The sequence below is a fragment of the Homarus americanus genome, unplaced genomic scaffold (genome assembly GCF_018991925.1).
Source record: "Homarus americanus isolate GMGI-L3 unplaced genomic scaffold, GMGI_Hamer_2.0 scaffold52512, whole genome shotgun sequence".
Classification (NCBI taxonomy): Eukaryota; Metazoa; Arthropoda; class Malacostraca; order Decapoda; family Nephropidae; genus Homarus; species Homarus americanus.
The window spans coordinates 14,414,166-14,439,310 of NW_024735442.1; the positions used below are offsets into that span (position 1 = coordinate 14,414,166).

Sequence of the window (25,145 nt, forward strand, 5' to 3'; positions counted from 1 at the left end):
ACAATTTATTCTGAGATAGTGTGTGTGTGTGTGTGTGTGTGTGTGTGTGAATGTGTGTGTGTGTGTGTGTGTGTGTGTGTGTGTGTGTGTGTGTGTGTGTGTGTGTGTGTGTGTGTGTGTGTGTGTGTGTATGTGTGTGGGGGGGGGGTTATTTCTTACCTACGGGTCATCACCTAATAAAGAGTTACTTAACCTCATATCTCCTACGATCTTTATAAGGGTAAAAAAAAACCATATCTAATATCATGGATCAAAATGTAAGAATATGGCAAAAAATAAGAAAAAATAAAAGATAAATAAACTGTATTCTTAACTCGAAGAAGACAATTATAGAAATACTTAAAGTAAAAATTCATCATAAAAGGAGATAAATTTCCTAAAATAAATTAAAGTAAATAAATGAATTAATATGAAAAAAACCAAAACATTTCCATTACAAAAAAAAGTATTGATGATATAAAAAAATTCGGTTTTCTATTGTGTGTTAAATGTTATTGTAGATTATTATGTTGTTATTCTACTTCAGGTCTATGTAAACGAATACTATTGTAGCGATAATAAACGTGGCCTTTTGTGTTGCATCAGTGTTTCCCCTGTGTTGACTGTTGTTGTGTTTGTTGCAGTGATGTGTTTGTTAAATTGCAAGGTTTTGTTTTGCAATGTTTGTGTTTGAGTTGTTGGTGTTGTTGTGACACATACGATACTTACAGTGTGTGTGTGTGTTTGTGTGTGTGTGTGTGTGTGTGTGTGTGTGTGTGTGTGTGTGTGTGTGTGTGTGTGTGTGTGTGTGTTTAAGTGTGTGTGTGTGTGTGTGTTTATGTGTGTGTGTGTGTGTGTGTGTGTGTGTGTGTGTGTGTGTGTGTGTGTGTTTCAATGCAAAGAAGCGACTAAATTTAATCTATTTACAAGAAGAAAAGAAGAGACGAAGAATAAGTGGAGAGGGAGAGAGAGAGAGAGAGAGAGAGAGAGAGAGAGAGAGAGAGAGAGAGAGAGAGAGAGAGAGAGAGAGAGAGAGAGAGAGAGAGAGAGAGAGGACGACGTTCAGGGCCAGGGAGATGATGATAACTAGGGGTGGTGGAGGGGGACGCCTGGGCTGAGACGGTGGATGGGGGAAAATTAGGAAGTGATGGATGAAAAATCCTCTCCAGGGCACCGACCTGAAGTGCTGAGGGATACCGGGAGGAGGAGGAGGTGGAGGAGGAGTGGGAAGGAGGAGGAGGAGGGGGAAGAGGAGAAGGAGGATGGGAAGAGGGGAGGAGGGAAGGAGGAGGAGGGGAGAGGGGGAGGGGATAGATAAAAAGTAATACTTCTTATACCATGAAAGAACATCCATGAACTGAAAGTAACATATTTAAGAAAAGGTGAGAGAGAGAGAGAGAGAGAGAGAGAGAGAGAGAGAGAGAGAGAGAGAGAGAGAGAGAGAGAGAGAGAGAGCTGACCTTACCTCTAAACCATGCCATTGGCCCATAAACATAAAATAAAAACCTCGGTCATTCATCATTTACCCTTCCAACTGCATAATATCCGACCTTCTTGGATATGAAAAAAATACACCTTTTTAGTCTCCTCTCATATATCACGTCGCCATCCAGACTGTCAACCACACAACACGTGTCCTTGAAAAAGATTGAAAAACATCCCCAAGTAGACGGACACTGATGGAGAATTTACGTTTCCTGGTTGGTTCTTACATCTGATCCAGTGTTACAGCCTCAGCGGGGATTCAGATCCTACTTTATCTCTGCCAATAGTGTAGGATCACGATCAACCTTTGTTTTTGCTTGTTTTTTATCGCTGGCCAGGGTCAAGAGTCGTGTGTCTATGTTTTGATCTTGACGCGAGGGTAAACAGGCAACAGTGTGAATGAACTCTAGGTCCATTCAAATGCATTTTTTTTTACTAAGGTCCTAATGGTCTTATGTAAACAACGAAAAGTTAATTTAATATGACAAGAGCAAGAATTAATGATGCTATCACTATCCCGTAATATCTAGGAGAGAAAAGGAACGAAAATCTGAATCAAATATTTTCAGACAAAAGGATGTAGAAAGCGACTCAGAAAGACCGACATATAGACGAAAGACCGACGACCAACACTATGCCATAATATATTCTCCTCAGTCGTATAAAGATTGGTCATAGGAGGCGCAGCGATGATAACTTTCTGTGATCTTCCGAATTCTTCCTTATAACCCCTCAAGGTGAGATGGAAGTCTGTGCCAGTGTGCCAGACAGTGACCCGATACTCCAGCCACATCCTCTGTGTGTGTTCAGTAATATCGTAATAATATTTCGGTGTCTGCACGGGTATTTTGTGTCGTGTTGTAACTTGTAAACAACGGTTATTGTTATCGTGACCAGCAGCGTGATCCAGGTGGGTGAACCAAGACTGTCACTGTACGTAAAAGGTCACTACTTTAACACATCTTGTTATTTTCTGATTTATGTATAACAAACGTGAAGAAATATCTTTATACAATTAGTTTTATGAGAGACCGGACACAGTTGTAAGCTTTATAAGTTTGAAAACAGTAACAAAGCGACAATTAATGACTCCAGTGATGAAAACTGAAGTACAGGAAAAAACACGAAACAATTGGAGAATTCTAGGATGAGTTAACAGAGAAATTATTTAAGTGTGTGAAAGAAAGTGATGCTAGGAGAGAGGTCACTGGCCTCATAGAAGTATTTTAACCATTGGGGAGAAGCACAGGAGCTCCAGGGGAGCAAAAACACAAGGAAAGTAAAGAGGAATAACACACACACACACACACACACACACACACACACACACGAAAAAAAACTGACAGGTATCAAAACAACTGTGGACGAGCAGTTGGGGGATTTTACCAATGGTAGTTTATACAGTCCACTCAAAAAACTATCTGCACTTGTGGCGATCGATGAATTTCAGAATGAAAACTACGACTCCCATTGTCTCGGTGAGGTTGTCAAAATCCTTCATCCGTTGTGTGATATTTTTTCAACACAATTTAGTCGAGATAGTTTTTTTTTTTTGAGTGATCGTACATAGACTAAACAACAAAATGAATAAATGAAAGAATTAAAGAGTTATGTATGAAGGAAGGAAATAAGGAATACACTTTGTTAATTACTAAAAACGTTATATTAGGAAAGGTTTGTTTGCTTGAGATAGAATACCACTAAGTGAAGATAGTGTGTGGGCAAGAGACACTAATGGCTGAGAGAAACAACAGCAGGAGAGATCGTAAGAGACAGGGAGACCGAGAGAAACTAACAGCAACACCTTTGAGAAAATTATAACACTCAGTAAAAATGTTCCAACTATTACGACTTTACACAAACATTGATGGAATGGAATAAACGATTCGGGTCTAATTACGTCGACGGAAAGAAATTGACATAGTGATTCTGATTTAATTACGTCTACGGGAAGAAATAGACATAATGATTCGGGTTTAATTACGTCGACGGGAAGAAATAGACATATTGATAATAACTGAGACATACTTAGACATAATAAACAAGTACTAAACTCTATAACTTCAAGATATTAATAAAATACAAGAGCTACGTCACACTCAGGTATTTCAATCTCACTAATACACTCAGAGTACACTCAGAGTACAAGCCGCCGTGTGGATTCAAGATAATTCCCACATTAGTGAAAATAAATCCAATAGAAGCAATTCATTGAAACACAATTCTAAGTATTTTTTCACTAGCTAATAATAGGATCAATTGAGCTGAAGGTTAACGTTGCAACACCGCCAATCCATCAATATAGGGGCGTGACGTCATCTATCCCTCTATCCCTAAACACAAGTTGAAGAAATGGATGTAACCCCAAAACCACCTGTTCCTCGGCCCCGCCCTCCCACCATCCTGTTCTGGGTGTGGTATAACGCCCACACCTAAAGCCTTTGTTTACCCTACCCTCCCCCCCCTTGTGACGTCACGACTCACGCCTCTGACGTCAGAGGACAGACGCTACGGCATTTGTGAGTTCAGTGAACGAAAGGACGCTGTGTGTGTGTGTGTGTGTGTGTGTGTGTGTGTGTGTGTGTGTGTGTGGAACTTCCTTTTCATAGCAATTTTGTTTACATAATTAACTTGTCCTACTCTCTCACCATGTCCCTCTCTGTCTTCTTCTATTTTCTTTAATTATCACAAAAAATACATATTATAATTTCACAAAAATTCCCATCTGAAAAAAAAAATAATAATATATCAAATTAGTAGAGGAACTAACGTCTGACTTCTCTCACTTGGTCTCGAGAGATGCGCCTCGATCCCAAACTCTCCCCTTAACAATCTTTGAGAATCAGAAAGATCATCAAGGCAATAAACCAGAATCGTAAGAGCAGTAGTTTGTCTTATGGTAGATTTATGACTATTTCTCCCCCCACCAGCCATACCCTGAGTGATGTGCCCGACCACCGTCCTTGTTTCCCCTCTCGCTTCGGCTCTTCCAAAGTTGAGGCTCGTGATTTTGAGTTTGTAATCCACTGTTTCTTTTTAACCTCTGGAGAATTGTGTACCAGGGTGTTAATGGAGTTTGGTCAACTTTCTATAATGCATATTGATATTAGGTTATTTTATTAGTGGTGCTGTTGTTATTTGTTATTGTTATTTGTTGTTATTATTATCGTTGGTGATTTTTTGTTACCATTGTTGTTATTATTATTTGTTGTTGTTGTTGTTATTATTATATGTTGTTGTATAATGGTACTGAGCCCTCCTCCCTGACTGCTGTGTTGTGCGTCACCCACACCCTCTCCCTGTCACCTGCTGTGTTGTGCGTCACCCACACCCTCTCTCTGCCCCCTGCTGTGTTGTGCGTCACCCACACCCTCTCTCTGCCCCCTGCTGTGTTTGTATAACATGATAAGCTGTTCTGTTAACTAGGCTACGTGAATCTCTGGACAGAATACAGAATTAACTTTCCTAGAATCGTATATTTACACACACACACACACACACACACACACACACACACACACACACACACACACACACACACACACACACACACACACACACACACATACACACACACACCTCTATTATACAAATTTAAAAGTTGTTTTAGTTCGTTGTGTAGAGTATGCTCAAAAGTTACCAAGAAGTGAATCTGCTCCAACAAGCGAACCTTAACGCTGGACTTGACTCGCTAATGAGGGTGACATTTGTTAGTTCCGTGTTGTGGTAAGTTGACAATAATATTACTTGTTGTCTGAACCAAGATTTACCTGCCAGTGAACCGACACTCAAGAGCTCGAAAGTTCAAACGAAGACTATTCCTCTGAAGTGAATTATAAGATTGTATACCTAACTGGTTGACTGGAGCTGAAATATTTTTGATCGATATTACACTGAGACACTACCCACCTACACTAGATATCTTCACTTACCACAAAACCAGCTTTAAGTATGGAATATTTATCTCAGAAGCTTCTCTAATAACTGGTGATAAGTGAATATGGTATCTGGTGATGGTAGAGTCTCAGTATCAGTCCGAGGTTATCGTTGGACTTATTTTTTTTATGTATTTTAAGTCAATAAATTAGCTGTATTCCTGCATTTTTACTTACTAGCAATATTCCTCATAAAAAAATTGTGAGTCATACCAAAGTGTTAGGAAGCTGACGTTATGGGTGGTGCCGACTCCTACATGATGTTGTGTTATGAGGCTGACGTTATGGGTGGTGCTGACTCCTACATGATGTTGTGTTATGAGGCTGACGTTATGGGTGGTGCTGACTCCTACATGATGTTGTGTTATGAGGCTGACGTTATGGGTGGTGCTGACTCCTACATGATGTTGTGTGTTATGAGGCTGACGTTATGGGTGGTGCTGGCTCCTACATGATGTTGTGTTATGAGGCTGACACGTTATGGGTGGTGCTGACTCCTACATGATGTTGTGTTATGAGGCTGACGTTATGGGTGGTGCTGACTCCTACATGATGTTGTGTTATGAGGCTGACGTTATGGGTGGTGCTGACTCCTACATGATGTTGTGTTATGAGGCTGACGTTATGGGTGGTGCTGACTCCTACATGATGTTGTGTTATGAGGCTGACGTTATGGGTGGTGCTGACTCCTACATGATGTTGTGTTATGAGGCTGACGTTATGGGTGGTGCTGACTCCTACATGATGTTGTGTTATGAGGCTGACGTTATGGGTGGTGCTGACTCCTACATGATGTTGTGTTATGAGGGCTGACGTTATGGGTGGTGCTGACTCCTACAAGATGTTGTGTTATGAGGCTGACGTTATAGGTGGTACTGACTCCTACATGATGTTGTGTTATGAGGCTGACGTTATGGGTGGTGCTGACTCCTACATAATGTTGTGTTATAGGGCTGACGTTATAGATTAATTACTGACTCTACATGATGTTGTTGTGTTATGAGGCTGACATTATGGGTGGTGCTGGCTCCTACATGATGTTGTGTTATAAGGCTGACGTTATGGGTGCTGACTCCTACACGATGTTGTGTATGAGGCTGACGTTATGGAGTGCTGGCTCCTACATGATGTTGTGTTGGGGCTGACGTTATGGGTAGTGCTGACTCCTACATGATGTTGTGTGTTATAGGGCTGACGTTATGGGGTGGTGCTGACTCCACCGATGTGTTGTGTTATGGGGCTGACGTTATGGGTGGTGCTGGCTCTACAAGATGTTGTGTTATAGGGCTGACGTTATGGGTGGTGCTTGGCTCCTACAAGATGTTGTGTTATATGGGGCTGACGTTATGGGTAGTGCTGGCTCTACAAGATGTTGTGTTGTAAGGGCTGACGTTATGGGTGGTGCTGACTCCTACATGATGTTGTGTTATGAGGCTGACGTTATGTGGTGCCGGACGTTCCGATGTTGTGTTATGATGCTGACGTTAACTGACTTACATGATGTTGTATTCCGTGTTATCTCTGTCTACCTGTTTGTCTCTCTCTCTCCCTGTTCACCTGTCCTTCTCTCTCTCTCTCTCTCTCTCTCTCTCTCTCTCTCTCTCTCTCTCTCTCTCTCTCTCTCTCTCTCTCTCTCTCTCTCTCTCTCTCATCCCCCCCACCTGATTTTTACCCCAGAGCTTGCTTAATTACACGGCTTAGTGACACTGGCTAATGATTGGCTACTCGCCAGCCAATAGTATGAGAGTTTTGAAATGTTTCACCAATACGGTTACACCAACACCAGCTGACCAATAGAATCGAGTCTTGTGTTACGGTGGAAATGAAAATTTAAACTTTCACAAAAGTTTTAAATATCTCTAGTGAATAAAGCCTTAGGAAAGATGTTTTGTCATTAGTTAATAAAATACTATAACTCTCCACTAAGATCCGGGTTTGAATTCTCATTTTAAGAGAGGGAAAAGACGTAGAGGATTAAAATGGCCTGAAAATAATATTTACCTCATAGAGAAGAGATCATTCAGTCGAGCACCAAGGATAAACTTTTCACTCCTTGACATATTAAAAATTGTACAGGTATGTGGGACAGTAAGATGTTTACCTGGTTGGTTATTAAAGATGTACAGGTGAGTGGTATTGAGGTCAGGTACTTGGTGTTTATATTGTGGCTTGATTGAGTTAGCCTTACGTCACTAATGCGTCACTAATCAGGGAAGAAAATTTAATACCCCCCCCCACACACACACACTTAAGCATACTGATGAATCCTTCTCTTCTTCTCCCTTTGATTTATTCACTTATCTCTCCCTTCCCCTTCTCTCTCTCTCTCTCTCTCTCTCTCTCTCAAATCTATCCATTTCTCTCCCTCTCCATCCCATTTATTCATCTTTATCTCACTTTCCCTCTCATTTATCTCTCCCTCTCCCTCACATGTGTACATTTTTTCTCTCCCTCCTCCTAGACACATTCCGCCAGCAGTGTCAACAAACCGTGTCATCGTCATTGTGTTCCAGAAATATCCAGAGTTATTGCAACACCGCCTGGGCCGAGCTCCCTGGAGACGAGACGGAAGTGGCTCACTGCAGCACACACCCACGCACTCCTACACACACACACACACACACACACACACACACACACACACACACACGCACTCCTACACACACACACACACACACATACATGAACATCAACCATATTATTGTGTCCTGTGCTGGTTCCATAATTCATTGACCAGACATTCTCGACTTTTCTGATTATGATTTTTTTTTTGGTATTTATCAAAAAACGAGTTTAGTCTCGGTCGTGTCCCATCAAATAATGAAGAACGCATCACGGACGTCCATTATACCTCCTCTATAATCACGGACGTCCATTATGGTTTGTCGATAATCACGGACGTCCATTATGGTTTGTCGATAATCACGGACGTCCATTATGGTTTGTCGATAATCACGGACGTCCAACTCTGTGTAGTGAATGACGGTTTTACATTGATTTTCCGGACGAATAACTATCCCGGTGGACTCTGTATCAACACAAACAACAGGGGACTTTGTTAACTCTCTCCACACACACACACACACACCCACCTTAACATCCCCTTCCTTGTTATTTCTCAGACACCTCACGTCACTACCCACGTCTTCTTGTACATGTCTATATACAGTCCTTTTCTCTTCATACGATCTATAGTTTTTTTTTATAAGTGCAAGACCTACAATCGCCTCTCAGCTTCAGTACACCCGGTAGTCTTCACCCTCTTATTGACGCGGCGCAAGTGGAGCTCCGGCTGCGAATAACAGTGGGTTTGTCGATGGCATCAGTATGTGTGTGTCGCTGTATGGATTTGTGTGTGTGTGTGTGTGTGTGTGTGTGAGAGAGAGAGAGAGAGAGAGAGAGAGAGAGAGAGAGAGAGAGAGATCTTGTTGGTTGGGTGTTGACCAACCAGATTACAGCATCTCAGATTCCCTCTAGATGTTTGCTTTCCGTATGCCCGCTCTTCTCCACCCTCCGTCGCCAGCCTCTCTCTCTCTCTCTCTCTCTCTCTCTCTCTTTCTCCATGTTTTCTCACTTCTTCCTGATATTTTACACCTCTCCTCCTCCTCCTACTCTTCCTCCCTTCCAAGGATTATCACATTAACTCAACCAAGTCCATTACAGTGAGTGAGGAGGAAGTCTGCTGCTCTGTGTTGCGACGTGTCAGTGATGGAGGGAAGGAAGGAGGGAGGGAGGGAGGGAGGGTGGGAGGGAGGAAGTGAGGGAGTAAGGAAGGGAAGGACGAAGGAGGTCCACTAACGACAACCTCCACTAACGACGACGTTTACTAACAACGACCTACACGAACGACGACCTCCACTGACAAATTGGTCATTACGCTTTACTGATGGTCGTTCCGTCGTGTTGTAAACAGAACGATAACGTCGTGTTTACTTGGGGGTAACAAATAAAGAATTGGACACACACACACACACACACACACACACACACACACACACACACACACACACACACACACACACACACACACACACACACACCTCTCCAAAACATACAAATAAAACTTGAATGGTTTAGTGGATTTGTATCAGACTTGGTAAGAGTTTGACCTGGTAAAAAAAAAAAAAAGGGAAGAATAAGAAAGAAGTAAAGAAGAAGGAAAAGAAGAAATAAAGAAGAAGTAAAAAAAGATGAAGAAGAAGGAAAAGAAAAAGAAGAGAAAAGAAAAAAAAGAGGAGAGAGAAACATAAAAGAAATAAATGAAGGAGAAGAAGAAGAGCAAAATGAATAAGAAGAAAGAGAAGACAAAGAAACAAAGAAGAATAAGAAACATTCATACATACATTTATTCTTCCTTAAATAGAACGTGTCACAAGAACTTTGACCCAGGAGTCGAGAGAGGTTCACTTTGTAGTTGGCTAATTAAAGAACCTAAACTTTATCCTCTCCGAGTCTTACGAAGTCATTACGTTATTAACCCTAAGTGTAATTATCTTTGTTAGGTCAACTTCAGCAGGTTATAGTTGATGTTATTTAGTTGTTGTTGTTGTAGTTAGTAGTAGTAATTATTATTATTTTTGTTGTTATTGTTATTGTTATTGTTGTTATTGTTGTTAAAATTGTTGTTGTTTTTGTTATTGTTATTATTGTTGTTGTTACCATAATTTCGTTTCACGTTATCATCTTCCAAAACCATTAACCTACCCATAGTTAATTTTATAACCCCGGAGCAATAACCCGTCAAGCTACTCGTAATATATTTCTCCTGTTACATAAATAAGAGAAATACAACATCCAGTAATAAATAAATTAAGTAATACATAAATTAATAAATCAATCACTAATTAATACTATCTCCCGTGTTTGGTCAGGTGATAAAGCCTCAATGAGTACACCTGACAGAGACACCCAAATAGGTCTAATTATAGGGGAAAATTATTAATTGAGTCACCTGAGGATTATTGATTATCCTCCTAGGGTTTATTTCACCCTAACGTTACCTGGTGGGGTTAGGTTAGGTTAGGTTAGGTTAGGTTAGGTTAGGTTAGGTTAGGTTAGGTTAGGTTAGGTTAGGTTAGGTTAGGTTAGGTTAGGTTAATTCTATTTACTGGTGTCTTGTCTTTATGGTTCGTTTTATTACCTTAATTTATGGCTTTATGGTCCTGTTAACCTTGATGAGGCTATTGTCTCCTAAAAAAGCGTCAACACACACACACACACACACACACACACACACACACACACTCACACACATATACACATATACACATACATACACACACCACCAAGCACTGGAAAGGTTTGGCCGTGGACTACTGCACCACCCTCGCCACCTCCTGCCCCCCACCCAACTCGCCCAGTCCGCCACTACAACAAAATTCAGCCCATAAGAGCCCGCACCGATAGATATAACAACAGGACCATCCCATCTATTGTTAAAATAATAAACAACTCCTGATTTATGTACTGTACAGCCCTGTAAATGTATTCAATGCATATTATATCATTATGTCTAAATCAAATGTAAGTCTGTATATTTTCAGCCACCGGCTGCAACTCTATTAATAAACCGTTTATTATTATTATTATTATTATTATTATTATTACATACATACATACATACATACATACAAAGTTACATGAAACTCCTCACAATACTAAGTTACAGCTTCGAGTACTTCAACAACTCCTGCACACACACTCACTGTTTACACTCACGAGAGAGAGAGAGAGAGAGAGAGAGAGAGAGAGAGAGAGAGAGAGAGAGAGAGGAGTAACAGCAGAAAGAATAATAAGACTCAATACTAAAGCGAAACATAGCTAAAAATTGAAGTACAAACTCACAACAATTTATCTTACCAGAACCACAAAATACCTTCATGTGTTAGATGTAATAATATTATATCATGAACTTCTTTTTACTGCTTCTACAATGTACTTAAGCCTATCAACATCTGTTTTTAAATTATCAAATGGCTTCAGTCATTGATTCTATTTCATTTAGATGGACCAAATTTTTTCCTATTAAATTCATTAGTGTGTTTTAATATGTAGAAAACACTAAAACAATTATAATATCTTGTTTATGGTATTTTCTCCTCTCACAGGTGATGTAAGTACCGTAAATATTTCTAAATATTTATTACAAACAACAACACAAATTAATTAAAAAAAATTGCAACAATGAAACTGACTTTAATATCCACAGAGTACAACAGTGAGACGCGACAAACTAATACCACACCAAATATTAATGATTATAATTTTAGAACACAATACGAACAGTGGAGGTGAATGGAACAAATTGTCTCTTAAGTGCAGGAGTTTAGCGTCTCCTTAACGTATCAATACTGTAAGCGTTGATAATGAATTCAGGTTCATACACAATTTCACGATAGAATCATCACTAAATAAATACTGGAGGAAATTGTAACTATTTCAGGGTAGAATTATCAATAAAAATCGTCATGTCAATACTGGAGGCGACTGGTGGGTATGGCAACAGTGTCTGTGTATATCTTATGACTAATCACATATAAATAATGGAGACGACTGGTTAATGGCCAGACACAGCAACACACTCTTATATTAACCCCTTAACTAGAAGCTAAATAAGTAATCCGAGAGGGACAATATCCAAGACGTTACTATCATCATCGTCCCTTGGCTCCCTTCTGCGCCCTCTACGGGTTTGTCGCTGTTGTCTCTGCCACGCCGGGCGGGTTTTCTCCTGCAGGGATTGCATGGCCCCCGAGAGATAATCCAGGTGCTGGTATTCGTTGTTCTGGCTGAAGTAGGCGATGACGATGGCCAGGGAGTAGCGAGCGTCACAGAGACTCACGTTCCCCAACTCCTCAAACACGCACTCAGAGTTCTCCAGCAAGTACCTGAAGGTGAGGGGCAGAGAGGAGGGCAGGTGAGTTGTCGTGGAAGGGCGTCTTGGGGGGATAAAGGGATTTAATTTTATTTGAGAGAGAGAGAGAGAGAGAGAGAGAGAGAGAGAGAGAGAAACAAAAAATTTCTCCTAATTTAAATACAATTAAGGTACACAGGTAAGCCTTGAGTCAACAGTCTAATGCTCAATACACTCAGGTTCACTTCAACACACACACATTAATTTGGGTTCAACATAGTCACCCTCTTTACAACTGGTTTCCACGTAGATATAATTACAAGTGACGTAGTTTGGAAGTTAGTTGTATAAGGGTTATTTTATGTGGCAGTTAAATGAAGCTTGACATCATTAGCATTAGTAGATTAACACCTTTAATACTCTAGTTACGGTCTATAAAGCTTAGCTCATCAATAATGGTTAATGTTTGGCGTCATTCCTTAACAGCTCTCAGTGCATCTGTGGTTATTTCATCATGGTGAAATTCTTAGATTAATGCTACTTTATAGGAGGCAGTTCAGTGTTGATGATTGACTTTAAATTTTGTTGTTTACACTTCTGAAATATTGCGTTATTTCGTATCTCGGATGTTGAGAGCGAAATAATGCATCACTAATTGTTATCAATTATGTGCTAGGTAAGCAGTATTTTAAAACTGCGGTGGTTGGGCTGTATTTTAGTGAAATCAAATTATATTTAGTTCAATATATTTTGTGAGAGCAATTAAAATAAATAATACTATAAATGCAAACTCGTATACTTTTAGAGTTATCCTCAAATAATGCAGTGTTATTAAGCAAACTCTGGCATACTTTAATTCTAAAGCTAGCCCTAAAAATACACGTTTTCTATGTTTTAAATAAATATATAAGGTTCCCCTAAAATATTGTACATTTTCTTATACGTAGGGTCAAGGTTGAGGGCTGACTTAAGCATTGATCAGAACCGTACTAGGCATTGTAAGTGACCCAACAAATTCTGTTAGATTAAGCAAGAACTATTTTGTTTTATTATCACAAATAAGGGTAAGAATGGAGGACACGGTTATCAGTAGAAGTGAATTATGGAATTTAACCAACATTTCTGGAGATACAATTTGTAAATCGCAATACTAAAACACAAAAATGGAAACGGCAATGCACAGAACCTCACAGAACCTGACCTAGCCCCCTCCCCCCCCTTCCTGTGCATATTAAGCAGTAAAACTTACTTGGATATTGAATACTAATAAAAGCAACTTTCTTGAAACAGCTTTGTGTAATTTTACGTTTATCGATTCTTGCACCTAAACACGCATTTCTCTTCACTGTCAGTTCTCTGCCGTATTTTGAACACTTGCACGTTCTGCCAACTAGTTCATGTAGACAGATGAACTCTTGGAGACGGTCTTCATCCTCCACAGGTACGGATAACATGTGAAACAATAAAGAACAATCCGTTCAGGACCCCCCATAACTACGCACTTAAATTCAAGATGGTGGGCTTGTCTTGTCTCTGCCCCTGGGGAAGTACAATACATACAGGAACACAAAGTTCACTAATGCACCAATAATATTCCCAACTATATGTTTCTCATCACTGATACATAAAACGGGTTTAATAATCTAATGCGCCAAAAAGAAAAGAAAATTAAGGGATTTACGCACCAGATCGACTTATGAATCTGAAAACTGAAGAGTAAAACATGAAAAAATTACAATCAATCCAATATATGCGGTAATAAAACCCCCGATATGAGGCTATGTGGTTTATTTACAATTTAAAGGAGGTAAACAAACCGCGTCACGGGAGATCTATCGCCGGACTGTTTACGGTAGACAATAAATTTTTTGGCGTATACCGCGTAGACATAAAATTATTGTTATATGATAGGTTTATCTGAGCTTTTTACGCCGCCATTTCCTTCATCCTCCATGTCCTGGCCACTACAGGTGATTTATGATCGTCGATAGAGGAAAACGAAAAAAAAAAAGTTATCGCATTGTTTTTATTAGTTAATATCACCCATAGAACAGCTGTGGAAAATATGAACGAATTATATAAACCAGTTCGGGTGCTGACCGTTTGCTTCACTTTTACCCACATAAGTACTAAGGTTAATTATCGAAATTCTGAAGCGACTGAAAAGCAGATCATCGAGAATTTTTAGTGTTTGGTTTGGTTACATACACAAATTAATTTATCAGCATATTTACAAAGACTCGTACATGCACAACTTAGTTCTGAGAAGAGCAGGTTGACAGGACTCAGTGATGTGACGGTCGGTAGGTAGAACACTCATAGATGTCCTGCATCCACATTTTATAAGTGAGAAAGATCCAATAGTAACCAATGGGTGTGAATGACTATTTTACAACTATTTATGAGAAAAAAGATCATGCAATAATACAGCTTCATCTTTCCGTCTCTGGACTTGTTTCAGCTGCATACTTCAGTCTTATGGCTTCTCCCACTTATCCTGTTCAGCAAATAGGTCTTGCAAAACACCATATAGGACTTGCGTGTTGGCTGGGCGGAGAGTAATGTTGTCGTGTTGTCTGCTCGGTCTGCTCGGTCTCCTCTGGTTCCTCCGGTTGTCTCTCTTCTCATTTTTCCTCCTATTCTTCTTCTTTGACTTTTGGCCTTTCTTATTACGATTCTTATTTTTGCGTCTCCCTTGTCTTGGCTGGTCTTCCTCGAAATCTCTCAAATGATTTTGGTTGGAGTCTGATGGAGACCTTCTAGGAACCTCAGCAGATTCAGTGTCTGTAGGGGGGTTCTCATCGTTCTCATCTTCCATCAGACCAGGTTCAGTGGGTTCTGGAACCATTAGGATAGGTTCAGTTGGTTGCGGCAAACTAGGTGGAGATTCAGTGGGTACTGCAGTGGGTACTACCATTGCACGGCTGTCTTTACCACTAACTGGCAGACGCGAATTGAGGTCGTCTGACGGACCCACTCTCTCTCTGTTAGGTTGTGCTGTGGAAGGTACAGTGGTAGTTCCCTCAATAGATTCTTCGAAATTATGATGGCTCGGTGTCCATCCGTCCAGAGTCGTCTCTGGGTCAGGTCGAACCATGATGAATCGGGCCAAGTTGGAGACGGGGCTGTGGAAGACAGGACTTTAGCTGATCAATTAATATCTACTGTTTATGGCAGTCACCTTACAAGTAGAAGATGGCGGGTTGCGGTGTTAACAAGGACTTGCTTATTTTCACCCAAACTTTTAAAAGTCAATACTATACGAATGAAAATGACTACTCATTTTTAGATATCATAAGATTAGGACATATTTCATAGGGGTTTTATATTATAAGGTAAAACTCTCGTAAGTATTAAGGAAATTATGTAAGATCTTGTTTTTAGTTTATATTTTGAGGCACAGGACAGCCTTTAAGAGTAAAACCCGATTATTTAAACAGTGTAGGAAGTAGGAAGTATAAAGCTTATTAATGAATAAGTACAGTGTCCTGCAGCCTGCGGTCAACCCACCTAACATTGCCACTGTCATCGATGGCCCTAAGCGCCGCGTAGTAAAGCTTATTATACTGCAGCGGCCCGACCAGGGGCACGGTCACGTTCACCTCCGTCCCCGCCACCTGGTAGACCCCCGCACTCGCCAGGAGCTCCGATACCTCCAGCAGGGTCTCCTCTGGGGCCAGGTCAAAGCGGTACTCTCGGAGGTCACTTATGCTGTCACTCATACGAATGACGTAGCTAGAGGCTGAACCAGGTCATTTGGGTTAGGGTGAAAATCTTGGTCAGTATTTATCTAAGTCTAGATTTATAATTATACCCACAAGTGTTACGTTGAATCTTCACCCCCCCCCCCTATGTCATGTGATGAACAAAATAGGAGTAAGATTATTTATTAATAATATTTATTTTTTCCATATTACTTGGCCTCTGTAGTGTGCCCGGACAAACAGAGGTGTGGACTATTTTTTATTATTCTTATCCCTTATTTACTTTTAAGTTTCCCTTACCTGTACCGAAGTCAAGGTCGTCCCCAGGTGTTGTCCAGGTAATGGTGATGGTGTGAGGGTCAAGGGGAGCGGCACGGAGGTCCCTGACGGCCACCGGCGGTAGCACATCAGTGTTAACTGATGGCACGTCTATCACCTGTAGGGTGCCACACACACACACACACACACACACACACACACACACACACACAAGAAGAGAAATAATAGAATAACATTAAAAAGGAAGAAATAGCCACATCAATGGAAAAATATTATCATAAGCAACAAAAACATCGACTTGGCACTATTTGGCACTGACCTTGACGGAGCCAGCGGAGGCGACTCTACTGAGGCCGTTTATGTTGATGGCGTTGGTGAGGTCGAGAGGCACATAACTCCCACAGCACCTGTCAGGCATTTCCACGGTGTTGGTCTGCACCTGACAGTAGCCAAACAACCAGTTATTCAGTCAAAAATCAATGATTTTTCATTTAATTTATCAATCAATCAGTTATTGAATCAATGAACCTGTTCCTCCATCAATGAATCGATCAATCCAATAAATAATCAATTAGTCAGTCAATCATCCAGTAAAATAATCAATCATAGTTAACTAATCAAGTAGTGACTCAACCAATCAATCAATTAATTAATAAATTAATCAATTAATCAATTAATCAATCCTCCATCTGTAGCGATCGTTTCTCCCATCGTTCAACACCGCGGAAACAGAAATTACTTTAACTATAACATCAAGACACAACATCAACATCAGCAATATTACGTTATGTGTTGCTATGGTCAATAAAGAATCTATCTTATCATCGGCAGGGCAGTGGTGACAGTACGCGTCAGTCTGTTGTAGTTACCCTTCAAAATATCTCCATCTTCTACAGTAAACAGACTGGCTATCTGACTGCCATTTACTCTCTGTGACAGCTGATGGAAGCACGTTGGTCATGTCATGTTATTTAATGGCAGCCTCCGGAAATCTTGGTTCAGTTACAGACATCTTACCCGTTGACATTTGACAATCACGGGGTCATGTCTCGCCTCCTCACGCTTCAGCTGTAAAAGACTCGGCCGGAGATGAGACAAGCGAGAGCAATATTGTTGCAGGTGCGCTAAGCTGCATCGGATGGCCAAAAAAATACAGTATTGATTTTTTTGTTTACGAAGCAAGTTTATAATTACTTGTTTGAGATCATCAGTAATTAACTCTGCCTGCTGATATTTAACCCCTGAAAACAAACTTTCCACGTAAAAATACTTAAAGTAATAAAACATCGTTCTGAATACTCGCATGATAACATCAACAAGATAACTTCAGTAAGCTCGTACATGACGAAGACCTTATAGTGGATGACGTAATTCACGAACAAGATATTTCAAACTAAATCCAAAGTAGATTTAGTAATAGATTTAGATACTTTGGTATAATAATTAGGGATGAAGGGATAATAATAGAAATATTCATGGGCAAAATTGAGAGTAGGAGGGTCAGAGGAAGGCAGATACAGGGATGGATGAATGAAATTAAAAAATGGATCCCAAGAGAGATACAAAACGGAGGATTAGTAAAAACAGCCAGAGAACGTTTAGAGTGGAGGACTGTGGTCGCCAACCCTAATATATGAGGATAGTACTCTGATTGATTGAATGAACACATACACACACACACACATGCATTTTAATTGCACTAAAACTGCTACGGTTACTAAAAGAAAATTACATTATTTGATACAGCGCGACTATCCCTTAGTAGTCCACCCGCACTCCACAACAAATTTCTGGTCTTTATCTTCAAAGCTGTAAAATATTTATTAATTTCCACAGTTTTGAAGATAAGAGAGATACAATTTGGTGCGTATGGCCTACCCTCCACCAGGGCAACCCAACTAGTACACACACACTTACTGCATAGTCTTCGGGAGAGATCTGTCCTGAATTATGCAGGTCTGGGGATATGTGGGGGTCGGTTGGCGTCGACCCTGAACCATTACTTCGGGCTATTGAGTCCTGGGGTGTGTCCCGTACAGTGAGGGGCTCTTCAAGTTGTCTCAGTGAATAATCGTTTACTGAGTAGCTCCTAGAATTATGATCAGGGGCAACATGGTGGTTAGTCCTCAGCGAGTTACTTAAATCTGTCGTCTGGTCGTCTCTACCGTTTCTGGAATCAACATTGACACCTAAACTTCCAGATGTCCTGGAATAGACACTTCTAGAATCAGGAGCTGGTGAATCTGATGGAAAACTCCTTGTTGTGGCAGAATTCCCCGTGCTATAGCTGAGGCGTCCATGCTGATGTCGTGGTAAAGAGGAGCTCATCGGCGACACTTGTGAGTTCAGTCGTCGGTAGTATCTCGCTGCAGGGTTTGGACGATAGATACTGACGTCGATGTAGGCTGTTGTGGAATGGCTTCTGGTTCTTTCAGATGCTTCAGGATGAATTTTTCTCTTTGGTGATGCTTCTGACCTTAATGTGCCATAGTTACTAAAAAGGTCGTTGTAGTAGAGGTTACGTCTTGTAGGTAAGTGACCACGTGTCTTGCTATCTTTCGCTGAATTTATTTTATTTATTCTGAAATCTCTGGCTGGGTCTGTGTCTCTGCGGGTATATTGTGGTCTAGATGAGCCTGTTGTGAAGCGGTGCCTTGCCTCATGTGGTCGATATTGTGTAGCTGGGACACCATCCTGCAAGATTATGATATCAATATTATCGCATTTATTTTTTTGCAAAGTTCCCAAACAATTTTTTTTAAGCTTAATAAATGTTATATTATTCACACAAGAAAAAATAAGGCACTGTGAGTGACATGGATTCATCATCTCCATTTTTCCGTCATCTTCCACGTTTAAGAGAGTTAGGCGTAAGTACCTGATAGCAACTCACACTCACTCACCTCCAGATACACTCACTCACCTCCAGACACACTCACTCACCTCCAGACACACTCACTCACCTCCAGACACACCCACTCACCTCCAGACACACTCACTCACCTCCAGACACACTCACTCACCTCCAGACACACTCACTCACCTCCAGACACACTCACTCACCTCCAGACACACTCACTCACCTCCAGACACACTCACTCACGGACAAACCCTTACCTCTCTCCATGAGTCAATAGTTCGAGAGTATCCAGCCGCGCCCGCCACGTCGACGCCCACCACAGTAGCCAGCACCCACGCCCACACCTGTACTTCCACCTTCATGTTCCTCTCTGCTGAACAATTGTCTCGTTAAATTACTACAAATCTAACGACAACTTCCCTCCCTGTTATATGTTCAATGGTAGTGTTGTGAGGCTTCAAACAGCTAATGGGTAGTTTACATATTATTTAGATATATTTTTTTAGCATAGTTAAAGTAATAAAGTAATAACGATTAATACAGTAACTACATTGCACAGGCGTCCTACATGGTAACTCCCTATATTGTCAAATAAATCTAATTTTGTTATACATTAAATAATATAGTACATTAGCGCTATATAATTTATTTTCACTTTAAGAAAAAACCTATTTTTAATTCTAACGATTATATATATTTTTTGAATATGGCGATAAATTATGTCCTTAACATCCCTTAGGAAACATAAAAGCTTTTCCTCTGGTAATACTGATGATAATACAGAAAATAATAATAGTAGTACAGAAACGAGTCATGGTAATATCTGTGAACACGAACTAAGCAGCTCCAAGAGGAACACCCGGAACCTGATCTGGTTGACCCCAAGGACACACGATCGACCCTCGCCACGAAACAGAACTATCGCTTGACTGGTTCCTAATCTTTTAATGAGGGAAGGGAGGGAGGGTCAGATCTCTGCCTTGGGTCATGGGTTACTGATACCATGCGGCCTTAGGTGGTCACTGACACTATGTGGGGGTAAGTACCAAGGTATATAGTCATGTTTGTAAGGCTGTCTGTACTGTACACCTTGTCACTAACAACTTGCACCACAAATCCTAAGTGAGAGATGAACATTGATGGGGGAAATTTCTTTGAATTTATTTGTAGTATTTTGTTTTAACTCTTCGTCGTGTTGTTTGGGAAGCAAATTAAAAAAAAAACCACGTTCTAGACTGTTAAATTATTATTATTATTAGATACAGCTAACGAAACACTATAATATCACCTTAACATATAAAGAATCTTGTCTGCACCTCTTTCGTGACAAAGATTACATAACTTTTCAATCCCAATGAAAACTAATATGAAGAACGAGACAATGGCTGGGTTAAAACATCTATCAGTCAGGTCAAGAACAGCGGGTTTTGTGCTGACTGAACGCTGACAATATTATAGCGTTCATTACTTTATCCATGACTACGTGTACGTGTGTGTGTGTGTGTGTGTGTGTGTGTGTGTATGTGTGTGTGTTATTGTAAGGTTGTAGCTGTGTTTGTGTTATGACTGGCCGGCGAGGCTTATGAAGTCACACACACACACACACACACACACACACACACACACACACACACACACGTAAAAACTCAAGCACGGTATTAAACTAACCACAAGTAGCCTTAGTTATATTATACTCAGGAAAGTCTAATATGTTTCTCTAGTTTCATATTGAGTTACTTGTTTAATAGGTAAGTTTTATTTGATGTCTTTTTAAGTGAGTTTTATGTTTCTGATGTGTTAAGTGGGTGAGTCATCAGTGGGCTAAGGTGCGGTGTTGCTATTGTTGTTGTTTTTATTTTGTTGTTGTTTTTGTAGTTGTAATAATTGTAGTTTTTGTTGTTGCTGTTGTTTTTGTAGTTGTAATAATTGTAGTTTTTGTTGTTGTTTTTGTAGTTGTAATAATTGTAGTTTTTGTTGTTGCTGTTGTTTTTGTAGTTGTAATAATTGTAGTTTTTGTTGCTGTAGTTGTAATAATTGGAGTGTTTTCTGTTGTTGTTGATGTAGTTGTAATATCTGTAGTTTTTGTCAGTCACTGTTGTTGTTGTTGAAGTTGTAACAATTGTAGTTTTTGTTACTGTTTTTGTATTTGTAATTATTGTAGTTGTTGTTGTTGTTGTTGTTGTTATTGTTGTAGTTTTAGTACACATAGGACCGTCTATAAACACTGTTCATTGAATCTTAACTTCTTCATCTCAAATGTCAAAATCATCAGTTAGAAAAAAACATTCGAGTAAAAAAAATTACTAAGATGAAAAAAAAGAAATCACCGAGAAAAAACAACTCAATTACTTCAAATGAATTAACACTATTTTGTTTTTTCATATTGAAGTAATTGTTATCAATGTTTGTATTTTTCTATATATATCTATATATCTTTTGCATATACATCAAGCCTATCTGTCTGCCTGTCACTATCATTTTGTCTATGGCAGTGATATGAAATAGTATATAATTATGTAATCCAGAAAATATCATATAAAACGAAATTTATCGCCCAATACGCCATCTATATCACAGCGTCGATATCTATTTGGCGACAATATGTATTTACGTCATTTAAAACGTAATCTAAGCGGATGTAAAGCCTGTCTATACAGTAATAGTGAACGAATGAAACATACTGTAAATTAATATAGTTACCCACAATTAACCATATCTTGATACCGTTTTTTCTCATCCTAAATCTATACCGTTTTCATTAACCACAGACTATCTTGTTGCTAGGCATAACACGGTAAATTTTGGCATAATTCTCAACCCAAAGTTTATCATGTGGATCTTGTTACATGTTGACCAAAACTGTTAGGTTTAGTGGAAATTCGAAGACAGACACAGACAAACAGATCGGAAAACAGTTACGGAAAGAGACAAGTCTGCAGATAAATAAGAAAAATAGATAAATAACACCTGTAAATAGATAAATAAATAATTAACAATTAAAAACAGTAAAAAAGTCTTGATATATAAAACCAAACTTGTATAATCAACTTCCACGCATTTTGTTGTTTCTAATGAGTTTTGTACGTTCACATCACTTGGTGGAGGTCACTCTGGCAGTTTCTTGTCACTTGTGGAGGAGTTTCAAACAATTTTTGGGTTTCAGTTCGAAATTCGGTTGTCACAAAACATCGCTTTCACAACTTAATGAAATGCAGTCTTTAATCAAAATGAGATAACATCACAAGAAAAACGAACAAAAATATACGATTTATGTCCAGAAAACACAATAATAATAATAATAATAATAATACGAGGTACTTCCAGGAGCTCACATTTCGAAACATATGTAACACTGTGTAATAATACACTGTCTTCACTCTGGCCAGAACGTTCATTAGTCAATTATGATAATCTACAAATTCGAAAGTAATTTCTATCATAACACAAGATACCTGATTGCTAACTCACTCTACATCAACACATCAAATTGCTGTTGTATTTTCATCAGATATCACAAATTTAGTACAAAAGATTAATTAACACTCTCACAAAGTCGCCACTAATCGTTCACAATAAATTATTTTGCAGTTGCACATTATAAATATCGTATCGTATCACATATATTTAATTCTCTTGTGTGTTGTTTCCTGAACATAGTAAAGAGGTTATTGCTATATGTACTTGATAAGTCCTTCAGTTATGATAGTGTTGACACCTGTGTTGTTAGGTGCCGAGAGGGAGGACAGAGCGGAGTGGTCCACCCAGGGCAGCCGTCACTACCTCAGTGGTGGGTGGAGGAGCCCGGCTGGATATGCTGACCCGTCTAGTGACGTCATGTGTTGCTCTAGTCTCTGTGGCCCCCTCTCCCCCCCACCTCCTCTTGCTCATTGCCCTGTACTCAATCTTCCCCCATCCCTCTCCTTCCCACTGCCCCATACCCATTCTTCCCATGCCCCTCTCCATCTCACTGTCCTGTACCCAGCTTTCCATCTTAATCCTTCTAATTGCCCACGAACTATATCTCCCCCTACTACTTATTGTATCTTGAACTTTGTAATTACTACATTGAATCAGGTGTGCTTGAGGACATTCTTGCGGTTTATCCCAAATTTGCTGCTGGCCCACACTGATTAGTCTTCAACTAGAATATGACGTCCAATGTATGTGACCCACTGACCTATATATACTGCTAAAGAATATGATGTATTTCTTTGTGTACGAACCTCTGTCCTGCATGGCAGTGAACAGTGACATTACCCACATGAATTTGACCTCTATATATATAGTTGTTAATGAATATGTTGTATTTCTTTGTGTATGATCCTCTGTCTTGCGTGGCATTGAGAAGTGATACCACCCTCACTGTCAAGACCTGACTGAATTGCTCAGAATAGGCAAACTGTACTACAAGATTTGTCAATAAATTTTTTAAACTAAAAAAAAAAAAAACTACTTTTCTACTGACCACAGCCCTGTACCCCTCCTCGTTCCGCTCTACTCGCACTTTCAGCTCACAGTTTCACTTACCATATTTTCTCCCCGTTTTAACTCTGCCTTGTCCATCCACACCCTGTATTGTGAGTCTCCCTGTTACACCGTGGTCCACACTTACCCATTCCCTTTCCCGTCCCGGTCTTGGCTTCTTCCTTCTGTCACATTACTGCCCCTGTCCAACCCTTACCCTGCCTCAACCCTTGCCCTTTCCCTTCTCCGCTGGTTTCCCCATCTTGTCCCTCTCCCGCTGGCATCTCGCCCCACCCTGCCCCGCCTGGCCCCGCCCCGACTTAGCCTGCCCTTTGAGATCTTGTCCTCCACCTTCGCCGAACTGGGACCTTGACGTCACCCTTTCTTGCGTCTCCTGTACTCTTGTTTTGTTTTCATTCTTCATCACCGCACGTTAGTAATATCCGCTCCTCCTCTCCATCTTTCATCTCGTCTCCTTTCTCCCCAGACATCTTCCTATAGTGTCCTGGGTCTTGGTTGTTTGTTTCTTTGTCTCGTGGCACCGCAGACATTCCTCTTACGAAATCACACAAGAAACAAAGTCTAAGTTCACTTGCACTCGCCGACCAGTCTGTGTCTCAGTCCGATATGTTTCTCACTGAAAAATGTTTACTATTTTCGCTCACTTCTTTTTCTCCTCCTATTCACAACATTCCTCTGCTCAATATTCTTGACGCTCATATAACCAGACAAATATTAATTGCATCTTAGTTTTCGAATTCTTTTTCCTTTGACACTAAAAGCAGACTCAAAACTTTATGCTGAAAATGCATCTCAAAGCCAAGGTGTAGAATCAGGTATAATATGGTTAGGTCTAGGACAACTCTGGGTGGTGTAAGAATGTATCATAAATCACGGGAAGCTTTATGACAAAATATCAGTAGTGTTATGAAACGCCTTCACCCAACACACAACATGTGACCACACAGGACACGAGAAGTGAGAGTAAACTACACACAGAGAGGGAGATGTGGTCCACTCTTAACAGATCAGGGGCTCAGATTATCAGGGGTCCGTGGGATGGATGTTATGCCTAACTGAAGATTGAAGAATGCACTTAACTGGTCGACTTAGGTTAAGACACAATACTAACGCCCACAAATAGCATGGAAATAAACGCTAATACTTTACCACAGCTTTGAGTCAGTTAGGAGACAATATTAACGTACAAAATACTTTCGAAGTTTCTCAGCCTCAATATTACCTTCAAACTGATGTTAAGTGAACGCATTTACCTAATTCAGAATATTACTGTTATTTTGATGCTATTTTTAGGCATTAGCTTTGTCCTTTAACTTAAGTCAATCAGCTAAGTGTATTCTTGCATCATCAGTTACGAGAGATATTCATTCCCCGAACCTTGAGAATCCGAGTTCAGAGCACGCTATGATGAGGTAACTTTATAGTGACATTCTCTGGGAGGTAAATCATCGTGTACACAGACAACAACGTGAGACACTGAGAGGTAACTGAACACACTCGACTCCTGTCCTCATGTTATGAACACTGACGAGGTCAAATATATGAACACGAGCAAGTTTACCCGA

The 25,145-nt window shown here is 40.1% G+C and overlaps 1 protein-coding gene across 5 annotated transcripts; it reads right to left on the bottom strand.

Moving 5' to 3' along the window:
• Positions 1-11,525: 11,525 nt before the first annotated feature.
• On the bottom strand, positions 11,526-22,919 carry LOC121871047. 5 transcript variants are annotated; one of them, XM_042373134.1, is made up of 8 exons: positions 22,777-22,919; positions 19,353-19,465; positions 18,153-18,929; positions 16,555-16,674; positions 16,257-16,392; positions 15,763-15,994; positions 14,793-15,392; positions 11,526-12,286 (listed from the first exon to the last, which is right to left on the bottom strand). In XM_042373134.1, the coding sequence occupies exons 2-8, from the start codon at positions 19,455-19,457 to the stop codon at positions 12,007-12,009; spliced, it is 2,250 nt and encodes a 749-aa protein (XP_042229068.1). In that variant the 5' UTR covers positions 19,458-19,465; positions 22,777-22,919; the 3' UTR covers positions 11,526-12,006. The 5 variants fall into 5 exon arrangements, with proteins under 5 accessions (XP_042229068.1, XP_042229070.1, XP_042229071.1 ...); XM_042373136.1 differs by having other exon boundaries at positions 22,811-22,917; XM_042373137.1 differs by having other exon boundaries at positions 14,793-15,377; positions 19,353-19,468; positions 22,777-22,911.
• Between the last annotated feature and the right edge of the window lie 2,226 nt (positions 22,920-25,145).